The following is an 18,945-nucleotide window of genomic DNA, read 5'->3' on the forward strand; positions in this document are numbered from 1 at the left end:
ATTGAAAGAGATTTGGTCACTCCTGACTGAGCCCTCAATTTGTGAGAGCTTGTGGAGTGCAAGAGCTGGGATCTGCCACTGGTTCTGCAGAACATAAGGAAATCAACCTTTGAGCTTATGGCATATGGGTGATGTTGGGAAATTTGTCAATGAAAACTGCTTTTCTTTTGGCAGTTACAGCAGCCAAGTCCTACATATCTGGGAAGCAGACGGCCACAGTGGTACTAGTATAACACTGTATCCTAATATCCCCAACCATATTTAATCAGGCCATAGAACAGGAGGCATACCATCTTCCGCCATTTGGATCCCAACTGGAGGAGAGGGCTAGTTTGCAGCTGTACATTGAGGCAATGCAAAGCTTTAGGCATTCAAAGCAGCTGTTTGTCTACTACAGCAGAAAGAATAAGGCTCACGAGTGAACAAACAAAGGCTCTCTCACTGGAGTGTTGAGACACTCAAACAGGTTTATAAAGTAGGAGGTAAACCTGCCCCTCAGTTGTTGTCTGTCAATCTAACATGGGTTTGGTCACATCCTAGTGGTATCCTGGACAGTACCTTGCACATTCTTAAGGTTCTATTGCCTTAATGTGGACTTGGGGTACCATTGGCTTGGACAGCTGACAGATAGGTGTTGTTCCTCATGACAATACTGGTATGTGTCATCCACTTTGTTTACTGACACTGGCAGTCAGGAAAGTATGACACAGAATGAAAGTTACAAAGGTAACCATGGTTCTGTGAATTCCTGGATGACTGCCCATCACACCGGTCACTAAGAACTTCGGGGCGAGAAGATTCTGAGAGGCCGAATGTATGCTACCATGTGATATTTATAGCTGGGACGTGCAGATAGCCTACATGCCACACCTGACTTCATTTATATAACATCTTGACCTTCGCTGAGCACAAGGGGGCATGTCCACTTACTCATCCAGGAATTCACAGAACCATAGTTAACTTCATAAAGTCCGTTGCATGACTCATCTACAGAGTCCCCTTCTGACAATATACACTTCCTGCTTGCTCTGTCAGAGTAAAAGCCTGCTTAGAAATTTCTGGCCATTAGCCAGTGAAGAAAAAGCAATTTGTTGGAAATTTCCAGTGAGACCACACACACACACACACACATACACACACACAAATCTTAAGTGACCTTCTGTTAAACGTAATTTGTGACACTTAACAAGGCTTAAATCTCAACAACTACTGTCCAGACTGATGTGAATGTTACAATGGATATTTATGCTACCAAGAGGAACAATTCAAAAGTCAGTATTCAAATAATAAACGGTTCCCGAGTACAATAGCTGAGGTTGTGTCAGAGCTGAGCACAAATAAATAAAGGCCAGCTGCTAAAAAGCCCAACTGAATTCCTCACAAGGTAAATTCTGCAGCATTAATTCCATCAGTAGAACAACAAAGACACGTCATACACACCTACACTTCCTCTCTTTAATGCAAAAACTGTTTTCATCACTTCTTCTTTACCATTTCCTGCAGATATTTTACACTAAAACCCTACCGAAAAAAGGAAGGATTATGCGCATTGTGCCACTTGAAGACTTAACTTACCACTAAATGACAAAAATAACAAATTTGAACACATTAGAAGTGACCCTTTTGGAAATAAAGGTTTTTCTTTAGCATAAATTAGACTTGAAAGGATTATGGAAGAGACACAAATTCATTAATGATTCAGGATCTCAGTTCTAAACACTGGACCTTCCTGCCTATGCAGACCTTTAACAAAAAATGGCTGGAGCTTTAATAGCATCCTAAACCCCTCCTCACTAAACACAACCTGATGATAAACAATTAAAACATTCCAGTCCTCTTTTTTGTGAGGCTGTAGCTGACACGTAGACGGAAAAGGCTGATACAAGCAGAAACACATGCTAAAGGCTCATTCCCACTCTGGGCCTCCTGCCTTCTTCTTGTGAGGGGAGAGCCTTCATCAGCCAGTCAGCACCATCAAAGACCCCACCATCATTAGCAAATAAACAAGTTTCCCTATGAAACCAGATCAATCCCATTCAACTCAAACACTCAGAGTGATGGATGCTTTATTGTCAGCAGTCTTCCTCTGGGAACTACATTTACACTTTGTGCTTGGCTCTGATGAGGTTGCAGCCTTTCAGCATTTTGTATACTAACCATCACTTTTTTCTTGCTGTTTCTGTACAGACCTTTTTTTGGCCCTGGTAATTATCGAAGTCCTTCAATATTGGACATTTGCTGCTATCGAGTCCAATCTGACACAGCACGAGAATAATACAGCTGGTTACTGCACACTTAAAGACCCTGAAAACAGCTATCTTACAATGAGTAATGGAACCCTTCATCAACGCACATTTTTCCGCCAATGTTGGAACAATTATGGTTATTTCACAATTCGAGAGATTTCTGCATTTCTTTCCTGATTTTCCCCCTTGCTCCATTTACTGGTTTGAAGTGGGCGAAGTTCAGGATTTAGCAGCAAAGTACTAAATGTGAAATGTAATAACATAGAGCCCAATGTGACATCTTCAAGTATCTTGTTTTGTCCAACCACCAGCTCAAAACCCAAATATATTCAAAGATATTCAGTTTAGGCTTAAGGAAACTACCAAATGCTCACATTGGAGAAGCTGGAAACAAAGAATTTTGGCATTTTTTCTTACAAAACAACAATTTCCAACTTTGTAGTTGTTCCACACTGGAGCCATGGTTTCATTACAGTGAGTTTTAGTTCAGTCGTCCAACTCAAAAGGAGTAGATTATCATGTGCAGAGCCTGACCGATATATCGGTCAGCCAATATTATCAGCTAATATTGGCCTATCACAGATATATCAGTACCGGTGTATATGTTGTACAATATGTTTTATTATATAGGGAGCATTAAATGTATATTTGATCCTTTTCCTTAATTCAAGTTAAATATATATGTAAATTGTGTTTTGGTTAGTTTAGTTGCTTAAAGTTATTTATAATTATTCAATTCTCAGTGTAGTTTACTGATCCAGTGCATTGATGTCATTTTATACAATAACGTTTATTGTCAAACTGTAAACAAGTATGCCTTCATTACATATCTTGTGCTTGATAACTACATTTAAGGCATAAAAAAAATTATGCTTATGTATATATTCTTTATATATAAAATTATCAGCTGACATATAAATATCAGAATTTTTTTACTCCTCAGTATCGTCCCAAAAATCCAGTATCGGTTAAGTCCTACTCTTGTGAATGTAGAATGCGTACCAACACCATTAATGTTTGGTGTCTGAGATTGTCTTTCCACACAAGAAAACCCTATGCTCAGGAACGCAGGGCCTGGGGAGTAACCAAGCAGTAACTACCAGGGCTTGAGACTGAAGCCAATGTGGAAGTACCTCAAAGTGCAAAGCCATCTACAGGCACCAAAAAATTTTTTGGCTCCAATTGACTCCCATTTGCTAGGTGTTCCCAGTAAGCTAGTGTGTGCTTCAGTCCAAGGTACCAGGGCGTGTTTCCAGCAGGATGTCAGCAGAGCTTTCAGGAGAACAGTGTGGCAGCAAGCAGCCAACAAAACAATGAGCAGGGTACTGACAGCTTAAATACACCACCATTTATCGCACCTGGCAAAGACTACAGTCCAAAATGAGGGAGTAGTCCATTACAATTTGCCCAAATGAGCTTCAATACTATGTTGGGACATACACACTTAACCCCTTTCTAAAACCACTAGATTTATCTGTACTGATTACATAAATAAGATACAACATTTTAATTGGTGAGCTTTGATGATGAACTTTGACATATTATATTCCATAATGATGGATAGGGTGACCAGACCACCCCAGGGCCCATGCTAAGAAGTGGCCCTGCTAGGGATGTAGCTTGACCCAACTCTCTAGCACAGCAGGAAAAGTAGAGCTTAACTAAACGTTTTCAGTTCATTCTCTATGTTAGGTCTTGTCACTTTGGATCACAATGTGGGTTGCAATGGCAGAGTGGTGGTGTCCAAATTTCAGCTCATCAACTACACAGGAAGTGAAGACTGCTGAAGCAGCGATTTAATGTTTATGACCAACTTCACTGAGCCAGTATTATCTTTTTTTATGTCTGTGGTGAATGAAACTCAGCTCAAACAAAGATTTATTCACATGTTTCTTCACTGCGGTACCGGATGAACTATAAGAGATAATGCTGTTTTATCTCTTTAGTTTTGCCTTGTAGGTCCATTTAAGCAGTCGTATTATTTCAGTTATAAAACTAATTTACCATCTGCAAAGAAAACTGTTCATGGTCCTAAACCCAAAGTGCTTTGAGTGTCCTGATGCTGAAGAGAAAATTCAGTCAGATTGTTAGATTGATGTGTTTAAATTAATTTAGTCTATTTTATTGTCATGTTATTCTCATGTAAGACAGACATAGTAGTGAGTTAGTACACCTGGTCTATCACTGTCTGGTGCTGAAATGTTCATCAATCTAAAGTATGTAGATCGCTGTGTGCTGTCCTCTGTCCTCTGTACTGAAACATTTGAATATGGCTGCTCTATGCTTTCTGAGTCATAAGCTTACTTGGCTCAGTAACTGACAGTTTGTGTTTATGGATAGTCAGGATAGGAATAGGAAAATGTCTTTATCAGAGAGGCCCCTAGGGAATGCTCCACCCCTTCTGTGCACTTCTGTGTCTCCTCAGCAGGGAAGTTCTCATGATGATTCATCATGCTTTCGTGCATAATGAGGCTACTGTAGTCTAGACACAAACCAACTGAGGCTTTATATCAACTGCTTCCAATGATAGAGATTGTTTAAATCTTGCACAAATACACAGTATCCGGCTGAAAATCATTTACCTTCTACCTGACAAACTCCCCCAGCCTGGTGAACAGTAGGAAACACCAGTGTTGGAGACTAGCACGGGCTCAGGGCAACATACCCCTAATGAATGTCAAATTGCCTTGACCTTTAAGGGGCCTCATAAAATTAAAAGTTAAACAAAGACTTCATACAAATGCACAGAGCAGTGTCACTACTAAATAATGAACGCCACCGCTTAAATTTCACATTATACATAATCACACACACACACACACACACACACACTTTACTAGAGTAAACTACAACTCCTTGCTGCCATCCTCAAGGCTTCTCAACATCTTTAACTTTCAGCAGTCAACTCCTGCTGTCCTCTCATCCACAACCAATATGTACAGACATACAGTACACAGCTTGTAATGCCAATGGCAAACTGTTGAATGAATGAGCTCAAACTGAACGATGACTGTATGTATGTAACTACTGAATCTAATTAGCTAAATATATGAAAATGAGTTGAATCGTGTGGTCTGCACATACACAGCTGGGTCAATGAGGTTTTTGTTGTGTTTGTGTGGCTTAGTCAAATTCAAAGGTGTTATAAAGTGAAAATAAACATATGAATAACTTGCACACATTCTTTTTTTGTGGACCCAGCATCACATTTCTGCTTTTAATCCATTTTGAGAGAATATATTAGAGGGTTATGGCAAAAATGTCTAAGTGGTGTAACCATAAAAACTTTGTACCAAATAATTCAACTTGCTTAAAAACACTAAATTCTCAATAAAACACCATATCAACTAGTTTGGCATGATCTTACATTAAATAAAGGTAATGGAATACAATTGTTCTAAATAATACTTTTTTTAAAAAGTAATTATTAGTATAAGTCCACTTAAATACACTGTAGGTGGATAAAATATGTAATATTTATCATTATTTTGTGGTTACACCATTTGACATTTTCAGGATCATTCAGTCTTACTTTTGGTTAAATGTCATTTCAAATGATATAAAACCAACAAAAATACTAAATGTACATTTAAACAAACCGGATGCTGATTTTAATACTAACATATCATTTTAACATATTTTTGAATAGCTCATCTTGCCAAACCTTCTTTGTCACTGACTCAGCTACTAAAGGTGTCAGAAAGTATGATGGCAGCAGAGGTTGCTGTAACCAAATATTTTCTATCATTGACTGAATTCTTTTGTACAATGATAAGTTTGTCCGTCATTTTGACAGATGACACTGAGGATGACCCACTGTAACTTTAAGTTATTCATACCCCTGTCCAGTGCACATTAATTAGCTATTATCTAGTCTAGCCTAGTCTTGTCTTGGGTCTCACGTGCATGACCTTGTTGTCTCAGTAGCTTTCGCCATTGCTACTTACTATAGTAAAATATCACGGCTGAGTGTCTGAAATGTCTTTAAAAAGCACAAAAACTGTGACGGGATTGATAAAAGTGGTGAAAAAAGAGTGATGCGGTGGAGGATGCAAGAATCACACATCACACTCACACAGGTGTTTTCAGTTTGGCACATACTGTATATCTCAAAGGAAACTAACTCTATGAAAAAAAGATTCCCTTTGGAGCATGTGGGCATCACTGCTGACCTCTACACTGGACTTAACACATCGCTCTATATGCGTTCTGGCGGCATGTTGAAGAGCTCAGGCCCGACACCCCCCACCCTCCCTGCTGCTGGAATGACTGGGCAGGCCGGGGATGGCTTGTGCTGGCAGCGGACCTGTCATGTGACCTCTGCCCTTCTCCCCTCCTGATTGGTGCAAAGATCATTCTCAGCTGCCAAGATGGAGCCTCGAGGGGTAAAACCAAAAGCGAAGGCTGTTAGAGGTTGAAGCACATACAAAATAGATCTCATGGAATTCAGTCAAATGAATAAAAACATCACATAAATGCAACTGAGTTTTACAAGACAATCCACACTTAAAGCTCTGTAATGAGGCACATTACAGGTTGGTGAGTGGAGAAAAAGGTACCTGTGACATAGATGTGATGTCATCTCTCCAGTTAAAAATGGCAGCTAACATCTAAATCTATGTTACATCACTGGAACAGTTTTTTTACCATCAGGTTGTACGATAGTAGCTGGAAATATCTGGACACAACATCAAACTGTCTACATCTGCTCACTTTTCTACAGGAAGGTACACCAAACAGGAAGCTGGAGTTTTCCTGTAGAGGCACTGTTTATTAGTGAATTTGCCCTCAGGGAGAAAACCTTTTAACCAACCCTGACCAGAATGGCTCTATATCTGCAAACTGCTGCTCACATAGAAATACCACACAGCCTGTAAACACAAGTACACAAGTGATATGATCAACACACTGCGTACTGTATCTGAGCTCTGCCTGGTCCTGGTCTATCTAGGGAAAAACTAGTCTTTCTACAGAGCTCGTGTTGTACTTGTGGTGAGGCAATGACAGGCAGTTTGGGGCCAAACACACCCACTCCTGCTGTAAAAGAGCTTCTTCACAGGATCTGTTTTTGGCAGTGTGATCCCTGTATTTAGCAGGCTGCTTTTACAGATGAATAGAGTGGTTTACTGTCTGGTTTTACTGGTAGTGGCAATAGTAATGTCAAGGTTATATATATATATATGAATTTTAGAATGTCCAATGCTTCAATGTCAATATTTAAATAGAAGATATAAATGTCTTCTCACTATCTAGGATGTCTCATCTTTTTATAGTGTTTTTCTGTCAAAGTGCATGTGAGGACAGTCCAGCTATAAATAAAACTTCCTGTCTGCTTACTAAGACTTTCAGAACACATTGTGTGTATGTATAGATCCCCATACTGGATTTTTGGGACCAATGCTATGATATTAGGGAGTAAAAAATGCCGATATCGACATAGATCGGCCAATAATACCTCCATTACATTCCAGCCAGTATGTCCATGTGGGCCCCATGTGGGTTACATTTGGGCTGCAAATATGGTTTCCAATTTGGTTTGTCAGCAGTTTCCATTGTACCTGTGATTGCCTATATGGGCTTCAAGTGGGTTTTGACTGGGTTTAAGGTGGGGCCCAACTGGGTGAGACCCATGTAGGCCCCATATGTTTGCCCATAAGTGGGATCATAATGGACAATAAATGGGGCCCATTTAGCCAGCCAACATGGGCCTCACATGGACCATGTTACTGAAACCATGTGGGACCTGCAAAATTTACTCAGTTCAAGCCCATGAACCCTCAGTACCCAGGTAGTCCGAATTTAACCCATATGTGGCCCACATGGACATGCTGGCTGGGATGAAAACCATATTTGAGGGATCATTACAAAAAAAAGTGAGTTTATGTATATATCCTGTACATAAACACACATTGATGATATTTTACACTTTAAAAAACATGAATTCGAAAAAGCAGAACAAAAAAAACATGCATATATTAAAATTGAATTTGAAAAAGGGTCACATTTACATAAAATGCTGCCAATAGAAGTTCATCGGCACATATCGTACAACATATTCACTAATACTGATATATCTGTCATAAGGTCAATATCAGCCAATAATATCAGCTGACCAATACATCGGTCGTGCTCTAATGTACAGTAACACGTCATTAGAGCTGATTCTAAATATTTTTGATAAGCTCAGCCATCAGAACTATAATACAATGGAACACCAGCTCAAAAAGAAATGATCAACCTGACCTTTGTTGAACTAGAAATGTCCAAAAATATGAATATTAATGCTGGTGGTGTCAGAGTGGATAAGATGAACAGAACATTAGGATAGACTGCAGATATTTACAGCAGCTTTCATTGCTGTCTTGGATGGAAAGTGAGACAAAATACTCCTCCATGCAGCAGAATGTCAAATGAATCAGTGACTGGCTGACGTCACACTGTTATTAGAGGACAATACTGAACTAATACAGTATATTTGCACAGTGTCATGATGGTCTAACCGCAACATAAACTCACATTAACAGACATGGCGGTGCTTCTTATTTCACACAGTGTGCCACACCAACATCTTTATACACAGCTCTGCATGCATGATTGCTTTCCCACTCTACTGTGAGCATCTGCTTTTCTTGTTTTCATTTTTTCTGTTACAAGCCAGAGCAATAAGTGACTCAGAGCTGTTTGGCAACAGCACAACGAAAGGCTGGAATTTCATCCACATCAGATTTACAGCAACTGCCCCTGACATTCTGATTCATTCCTGCCCAGCATGCACTCCTTCATGCTGAGAGAAGTGACAGGAAATGATGCGTGCGTGAATACCAAAGAACGTGGTAGACGAGAAGCAATTATTTGATCTGCTCAAATAATCAAAATTGAAATGTGGGGAATATTTTGACCTTTTGAAAAACTGTGTCATCATCTTCCAACCTTACAAGACTGTTATCCTAAAGCCTGAAGTCTGTCAAACACACACACACACACACACACACACACACACACACACACACACACACAGTAATGTAATGATCCCTCAAATATGATTTTCAAACCCTTGTGACAAAGATATGTAATGGAGGTATGTGATTTATTCTTGATAGATAAAGTGTAAATATTCTCATAATTGTATTGATCAATCTCATTGCACCTGGTCAAAGGTGATTATTGATGTGTATAAATAGAGAATAAAAAGGAATGTGTCTGAAAACTAAATTATTCCAACTATTAATAATTAGAATTATAATTGATTGATTATTAATTAACCAATTAGGGTTAGTCGATATGACTAAAATGTCATATCCTGATAAAGGCCATTCAGAGTTCATGAATAAACAATGTATTCTCTCATTCCATCTTTAAAGTAATGATCATGTATGAGGATAATGATCACTGTAGTTATTATCTCACTAAATATGAACTACAGATGACATTGATTTGCAAGATAGATACTCATAAGTCAGTGTCACAGTTGCTCTGGTGAACCGATGGGAAGTCGTTTCATTTTAGAATTACCTAGAAAACCTACTTTGTTTGATATAATAAACACAACAATGCTGCTATGTCTACAGTAGAGAGTATGAGGAAGTGGGAGCTGGATAAACTGGTATGAGTTGGCACACTATGGAAATGATTCTGGTAAGAGTCTTTAATAGGAAGGTGTGTTTATTCCCATACAGTGTGTTAATTACCTTAAATCCAACTATAACAATTGTGACAAATGTTTATAGTAGATAACTTTATCAGTGCATAAGCCTTAAATACATAGATCATCATAACAGGGAATAATAGAGGTTTCAACTATACAAAATGACTATCATTAGCACACAATAATATATGTGTGTGTGTGTGTGTGTGTGTGTGTGTGTGTGTGTGTGTGTGTGTGTGTGTGTGTGTGTGTGTGTGTGTGTGTGTGTGTGTGTGTGTCTCTGGCTGATAGTAGTACACAGTTAACAGTGGAACTACATCCTCCTAAATAACCTGCATCAGCATGAACAGTGATTGTATGGTAACTCATGTTACAGTCATTAAACCATCACTCAGTTGTAGATGTGAATCAGAGGTTAGAAATATTCACATTAGTGTCAAAACATGTGGTGTCACCTTATTAGGAAGTAGAGCTGCTAGGGTTTCGTACAGTATCGTCTGAATATCATACTAATTATTCATCAATGCAGGCCATTTAAAAAAAAAAGGGATCTGGAGGCCATTTTTTAGCCCCTGGCCCCCTGGTGGGTTGAAGCTCCGGCCCTGGCAGCAGTGAGCTAAACTCTGTCAGTCTGCAGGTTCTGACAGGACACCTTGAATTCCAATAGTTTTATGACAGTAATTAATTCATAGTTGAGGTTACTTGAGCAGGCTGTCTTAAAAACTACATCTGTACTCGACTTCTCTGGTCCAGCACCTGCTTTAAACTTTTTTTTTTTTTTGGTTCTGGATGTCTGAATCGGATCAATTCACCAAAACACATATTTTACTGGTGAATCACACGTCATGCTAGTGAGTGTGAGGCCTGAGAAGTCATCCAATGATCCTCAAAGACAAAAAGCAGGAGATTTGTAATTCCAAAGCCTGGAATACACAACTGGTCTAATTGACTTTCTCTTTGTTCAGACACTCAGGGTCATTCCAGGTCTTGTGGGAGGGTTGGCTGGCTGACAGCGGTGCAGCCACACACTCTGGGACTGATCACAGTCTTTTGTTGAGTCTCTGTGTTAAAGCTGCACGGTCTTTCTTGTCCAACTGGTTGACGTACGAGCTTACAAAAACTTCTCCTTTCATCAAGCCTGATTAGAGCTGCAGATATAATTAGCTCAGCTTGAGTTCCTGTAGAAATCTGGATTGTGTATTCTGGATCTTTTTTTTTCAGCTTTCCATTATGTGTTTAAAATCTACTCACATCATCTATTTTCTATATATCATCATCAAGTTTCAAAAAGCGGTCAGTACAAAAGTGTCACCTGCAGCAGTTAGTTGACAATTCTATATTCTCACAGTCCACCCACTCACTCACTCACTCTCTCTATCTTTCACCCAAGGGTGCTGCATAATGACCTCAACCACCCACAGACTCCGTGTATTGCTTTTTTGTTCTCCGCTTTGATTTAGGTAGCTCGTTGCAGAGTGACATCCTGTACGCCCCTGCACTACAGCCTCATACTCGGGTTGTAAAGAAGTGAAACGGAGAGCAGCAGCATGAGAATGTGACTGCTGAGCTGCTCTATTGCGTAGCTGTCATCATTTCATTCACTGTGTCAACTCTTAACGTTCACAGGACAAAAAACCCCACTATATATATTACTCTAAAGCTGCACTCATCTGTCATGTCATGTGACCTGTTCCTCTCTGCTCTATTCTACTTTTTTAGCCTCATTTAGCTTGTTCTAGATTTCCAGCCCACAAACTCTGCCCTCAGTATGTACCTCTGTTTTTGGGTCATGATTCGGTACAATTTTGGTATAGCAGTGGGAAAAAAAGAGAAAGGTAGAAAATAACATTTTGGTCCTTTATTGTGAAATATTTACTAGTAGTAGCTTTTTTGTCATTGAGTATCTTGAAAGTCTGAAAACAATATAACAAAATTTAGATAGCATCCCCTAGGCCATAAAAACATTTTACAATCAAAAACTATTGAAGACATAATAAAATATTGATAATCTAACTAAAATAAACACATTAGCTTCAGGTAGCACCAAACCGCTACGTCCAAGCAAATCATTAGCTAAAACTATTAGTAAAACAGTTAAGTTGTGCTGCAGTTGACTGTGTGATTCATGGTCACTTAGCTTAGAACTGGTTCTCACGCTGTGTAAATATGTTTCCAGTTGTTTGAAGAGGCTTCATTCAAAGCTGAGCATCACAGAGAGGGGAGGGGGAGACGTGATATTGTTTAAATATGGAGACAATAGCATGTATCTTAAGTGCTTGATACATCTCCATTAGCATAATCTTTCCTCTTTAATGAAAGAAAAACATCAATTCCTAACAGCAGCTGACTGATCTAATTGTATCACACAGTATAATAAGATTACAAGTGTATCTGTGGTGTTTTTTATCAGACTGTGGACTTTGTATCAACACATGTATCTAATCATATCATCTGTTTTCCAGCAGCAGAGTGTTGATGTTGCTTATGTTGCTCACTGTGGGCTGGATTTGGATTTGTTCATAGTTACTTCTTTTCTAAAACCTTAGCCTAAACAACTTTATAAATGCCATATGTTTTCAGCTTCCTACAAGTAGCCAAAAAAATGAGTGGATGCACCTTTAAATCATTAAATCACAAAAGGTTTCTATGGCCTGATTGTACACATAAAGGTCCATTAACTGTAAAAACAGGTGTATGATGTTCTGTGTCGCTCCCTAGGAGCTTTTGACAATACCCCTGATGATGTCATACTGATGTCATCAAGGGTAGCTAGACCTGGGTCTCTCAGACTTCACATTTTTACATTTAAACTCAGCTTTTGCAGCTCATATTTGGTCCTGTCTCTTGAGAATCTTGAAAAATGTTATACTTTGATCCCTCAGAACTCTGATTTTATAGATTCTGCCTCAAACTATAAGGTACATATAAATGTTTATTCTGTGCATTTCCACCCAAAAAATGGTTGTATATCCTTCAGAGGGGCCCAGCAAAAAGGTTGTATTAAATCAGGCACATTCACAGCCAGCCTATATGTACGTCTGCTAAATACATGACTGTCTTAGAGGATAAAAGCATCTAAAAATAACTGTCAAAAAGCCAGAGGAGACGGTCCATGTGCGAGCTCACAGATCTGGCAGCGGGTCAACACCGTCACAGATTTGACTGTCATATCTAACTGAAGCAGACGCAAACATTACGCAAGATCACACTGGCTCTGCTTACAGGGGAGCTGATGATGTTGACTACTGGTGGCACATAAATCTGTCCAGAGAGCTGATCTCACTGAGTCAATGTGAGGTTTATACTCGCTGATTTAACAGCCGCAGCATTTATCTTGTGGAGCTGAGCAGGAGTCCACACACACACGCTTGTTTTTCCTTCTTTGTGATTTATATGTGCGGTGGCGGCCGAGGAGTTCAAATGGAACTTTATGCTAGGAGACTGAGGATATGTTTCATCACTGATGCCAGCTACACATTTAACATATAAAATATCAAATGTGCATAAATATAATGATGATATGGATATATTTCAGTCAGTAAAGAAGTGAGGCAGAAAGTGAGTAATGGTCTACCTCTAGACTCCTGCTCGACAGCGGGCCTGCTTTTCTGAAAAGAAGCTGTGTTACAACATTCTGGGAAAAAAAACAAAAAAACAGTGAAATCGTTGCCATCTGCTGATGCAACTTCCTGCTGATCTTCCTGCACAACTTGCACTGTGTCCCAAATCCACACTATATATCATTCTAAGTGCTGCACGTGTTTTTTTAAACTGATAACAGCTTGTATCTTATTTTTATAGCTTTATCCATGATTTGTATCAGTTATGAGGTTAATAGCTGAGATTTGGGCACACAGACAGTCAGACAGTTGTAACATTGGAATTATCCTTTTAAGTAGAACAAAACACTCAGCATGTGTACTAAATCCTCTTGACTTTTGAGTGTGCTGCTGAAGGACACTATTGTCCAGCCATGCACTGAGGAAATGGAGAAAGTTCATACACAGCTGCAGAGAATTCTGATGAATTGCAGATGGTGATGAAAAGACTCCAAGAGGATTTTCAGAAAATAAAAGCATGAAATGTTTAGAAAAGCATTCTGCTTTCTGGAAGTGAAGTGTAACTGGCAGTGACGTTCCAAAGCTGCAGTCTGATTGACAGTTGGCGCACAGCATCATTTCATCTTAACAGAGAAGCATAAAGTAGACCCTAACCCTAACCCTGTTTATTGTGTACTAACAGTCACAGTTAGTATATAAAGAGGAGTTTAGATGAGTTTGTATACAAGGAATGAATGAAGCATGAGTCAGCAGATATTTGGGTATTTTGGTTTGAAAACTTGAGATGTTCAGCTGTGAGTGTGTATCCATCATCATATTAATGAATCAGGACATTTCAGTCTGCATGCCTTCAGTCTGTTTTATTATTGGAGTACACATGTGATATGCACAATCAGCATGTGTATAAATGTTAGTATGCCACTGGGACACAGACCCAGTGTGTGGGACAGAGAGGTGTGTGTGTGTGTGTGTGTGTGTGTGTGTGTGGCTGGTTTCCTGTTTGTAATAAATACAGCAGACTAGAGTTAAATTAAAGAACAGAGAGGAGAAATGCACAGCGGACGTCATGTGTGATTTTCCACCTGTTCCAGTCTACATTTACATAAACTTTTCCCACCACGTCACCTTTTATTTCAGTTCCTCTTTTCTTTCTTTTCGAAGACAGAGTGACACTACAGATTTAATTAATAGGTGGGATTACATATCAAAAAAATCACTATGCAAGAATAATTAATTTATTGGTATTTTCCACTTTTTGCAACATGAATATATTATATGTATAACGTATGTATAATGCACTATATGTATACAGTATATATAGTACATTACACATATAAAGTATGTCTAGTGCACTATATGTATACAGTATATATAGTACATTACATATATAAAGTCTAGTGCACTATATGTATACAGTACATATAGTGCATTACATATATAAAGTATGTCTAGTGCACTATATGTATACAGTATATATAGTACATTACATATATAAAGTTTAGTGCACTATATGTATACAGTAAATATAGTGCATTACATGTATAAAGTATGTATGGTGCATTATATGTATAAAGTATGTATGGTGTAGTATATGTATACAGTATGTATGGTGCATTATACAGTATGTATGGTGCATTATATGTATACAGTATGTATGGTGCAGTATATGTATAAAGTATGTATGGTGCAGTATATGTATACAGTATGTATGGTGCATTATACAGTATGTATGGTGCATTATATGTATACAGTATGTATGGTGCACTATATGTATAAAGTATGTATGGTGCATTATATGTATACAGTATGTATGGTGCATTATATGTATACAGTATGTATGGTGCATTATATGTATACAGTATGTATGGTGCATTATACAGTATGTATGGTGCATTATATGTATACAGTATGTATGGTGCACTATATGTATAAAGTATGTATGGTGCAGTATATGTATACAGTATGTATGGTGCATTATATGTATACAGTATGTATGGTGCATTATACAGTATGTATGGTGCATTATATGTATACAGTATGTATGGTGCACTATATGTATAAAGTATGTATGGTGCATTATATGTATACAGTATGTATGGTGCATTATATGTATACAGTATGTATGGTGCAGTATATGTATACAGTATGTATGGTGTAGTATATGTATAAAGTATGTATGGTGCATTATATGTATACAGTATGTATGGTGCAGTATATGTATACAGTATGTATGGTGCATTATATGTATACAGTATGTATGGTGCATTATATGTATGCAGTATGTATGGTGCAGTATATGTATGCAGTATGTATGGTGCATTATATGTATACAGTATGTATGGTGCAGTATATGTATACAATATGTATGGTGTAGTATATGTATACAGTATGTATGGTGCAGTATATGTATACAGTATGTATGGTGCAGTATATGTATACAGTATGTATGGTGCAGTATATGTATACAGTATGTATGGTGTAGTATATGTATACAGTATGTATGGTGCATTATATGTATACAGTATGTATGGTGCAGTATATGTATACAGTATGTATGGTGTAGTATATGTATACAGTATGTATGGTGCATTATATGTATACAGTATGTATGGTGCAGTATATGTATACAGTATGTATGGTGCAGTATATGTATACAGTATGTATGGTGCATTATATGTATACAGTATGTATGGTGTAGTATATGTATACAGTATGTATGGTGCATTATATGTATACAGTATGTATGGTGTAGTATATGTATACAGTATGTATGGTGCATTATATGTATACAGTATGTATGGTGCAGTATATGTATACAGTATGTATGGTGCATTATATGTATACAGTATGTATGGTGCAGTATATGTATACAGTATGTATGGTGCATTATATGTATACAGTATGTATGGTGCATTATATGTATACAGTATGTATGGTGCAGTATATATATACTATATAGAGCATGGACATGTTTAAGGCCTCCTTGTATTCCTTGTAACAAGTACTGTATACAATATATGAAGAGGGGGATTTTTTTTTGTTTCTGGGTTTTTTCTGTCTTTCATTCTCTCTGTTTTTTCTTATTTATCTCTCAAATATGCCATCAGGTTCTGTGTGTTGTTGTGTATTATGTTGTGTTTGCTTAGCTGTTGTGAGTTATAACTTTGTACAGATATATCACTAAATATATCTGTTAGAGCTGTTAGAACTATCATATATCAACTTTCAGTCAATGTACATGATTCCAGTCATTTTACAAGCCTGACCTTTCCCCCCTCCAACTGTTCAAAGACTCATACACAACTTTCATACTTGCTAACCTGGGAGGAAACATTTTTTGGATATTAGTATTTACTTGAAACTCTCTATCAGTGCATGACATGCCACAACAGGGAGTTGTTCACATCATCTGACCCGTTATATGGTGCAAGCCAGTCAGCTGACAGCGAGGCACAGTCAGAAACAGATGTACTACACAGCAGCATCACAGTTTCCACAGATTACCTCAATTATTCAATCACTTTCAGTAGAAAAGTTAGTCAGGATAATTACCATTAAAAGACCAAGAGCAACTTCCACACTGTATTTTACCATAAGTGCAGCTGGGTCAGTTCCCTCCAGCACTGAGCCACAGCAGCCTTGCCCACAGATGCTGGCAGGGGTCTCCATGTGATATTTACTGTTCCCCTGTGTCTCTCCGCCCCCACCATTTTACAAGACAAGTAAACACAACATCAGCACATAAGGTGGGACGCAGGGGCTTACAGATGTGCAATAAAAGCAGCATTGTGCAACAGTGTTATAGAGCTCCAGCATTGTGGAGGCGGGGCGGGTGGAGCTTTTAAAACTTGCCAAAAGTCAGCTTGGTTTGGAGAGAAAGACGTGCAAAGTCATTCCCTGATATAAATATAGTCATGTTTCTGTATAGACAGGGATTTAAAGATCATAATTATAACGGAATATGATTTTTTTGAGTGCTCTTTGATGTTGTGACAGCTCTGCCGGTGGTCTGCTGAGAACAAGCAGCAGTGCAAAAACCTCTTCTTCATTTTCACATCAGTCCCAGCAGAGATGAAGACACACACACACACACACACACACACACACACACACACACAGCAACAAAAAGTTACAGTCACGCCTCAAATCTGACTTTGCGCCCGCGTGCCAGCTGTTTGAATTCAACGTTCAACTTCTCACGCGTTAAAAGCGAAACTATAGCTGCAACCCCCCCTACCTCCACCTACACCCACCTCCACCCACCCCAACCAGACAAAATGTAACTCCAGCAACTGTTTACCAACACTGCAGGATATGCGGCGGCGGCTTCGACACACCTACACACTTTACACAAGCTGCTGCTGGCACACTGCAACACCACTTGCAAAGATAATGAAGTAATCACAATGACAGCCATGTAAAGCGTCTCTAATTGATTCATTAATGCTGAATTAGTAGACAGTGCCAAATGCTCAGGAGACATTGTTTAATTCAGTATATTCTCGTTCTACTTCATTAAAAAGTCAACATTTAATAAAAACCCGCCAGTTGTTCACACCATCATCTTCCACCCAAACACACTGCCAAACAACTGTTAAACTTGATTTCCTTCATCAAAAGCTGTTTTGTGACAGAAGTAAGCTACAGCACAACAGTTTACACTTCACTTAAGTGTCTTCAGTCGTGTTGTTGGACTTTTGAGCAAACGCCAAACAACTCTTGATAGCATTTTTATGAAGTAGTTAGTCAAAGTGTTCCCTCCATAACGACGTGAGCATCCGAACACTGTCAACTTTCTAGAAAGCTAATGTTGTCAGTGGGAGAAAACAGCAAACATACACAAACGAGTAGTTTTTGGTTGCTTTACTCACCTAAGCTGTTTGTAGAGGAGTCCATAATCCCAACTTTACGTTGTGTGGAGTTAGTCTAGAGGTAACGTGTGGACTGAGGTGTGTTTTCCATGCTGGGAGAGGAGCGTCACAAGTCACTCTAGGGACTTTGTCAAGCTAGCAAGATTAGCAACAACATTACCGGAAACGTAGACGGTTTCCTGCAAATAAAAGCGCTAATGTTTATAAAAGGAGATAAAATGTTTAAAAAAAACATTCCTAAATAAATACAAATAAATACAATGTATGATAATATGGTGTAAAAATATCATAAATACATGAATAACATAAAATAATATTATAAAAGCAGCTGGAAGATTGAAAGTGTACACCGGAAGTCATGTACATCTCGGTTACCTTGACGGGAAGGCACCATGCAGTGCTGAAATATGTTTTAAGAAGTTGCATCAAACTGTGTTTATTAATTAACAGTACAATGTACTCCAGCAGTTATTTGTTCTAGCCACCGCGGCTCCGTAAAGAGTTGCTTGATGTATTAAAACCTGGAGAATGAAGTATGAAACTTATAACAGCTTTTACAGGTAGTGAGCTTCTGCAGGTTGTTTTTCTTGCGTTTGTCGCCATCACGCGGCAGATGTGAGTAA

General features: G+C 38.5%; 1 protein-coding gene across 2 annotated transcripts in view; it reads right to left on the minus strand.

The window, feature by feature from the left end:
* eml3 (EMAP like 3) overlaps nt 1–18,507 on the minus strand; it is a 56,824-nt gene extending 38,317 nt beyond the window's left edge. Inside the window, exon 1 of one of the 2 annotated variants that reach the window (XM_053343854.1) lies at nt 18,323–18,507. In XM_053343854.1, the coding sequence (XP_053199829.1) occupies nt 18,323–18,347 (25 nt within the window). In that variant the 5' untranslated portion in view covers nt 18,348–18,507. The remainder of the gene's footprint in view (nt 1–18,322) is intronic. The other variant, XM_053343855.1, reaches the window with a different exon arrangement.
* Between the last annotated feature and the right edge of the window lie 438 nt (nt 18,508–18,945).

This window comes from Scomber japonicus, chromosome 22, assembly GCF_027409825.1.
Source record: "Scomber japonicus isolate fScoJap1 chromosome 22, fScoJap1.pri, whole genome shotgun sequence".
Taxonomy (NCBI): domain Eukaryota; kingdom Metazoa; phylum Chordata; class Actinopteri; order Scombriformes; family Scombridae; genus Scomber; species Scomber japonicus.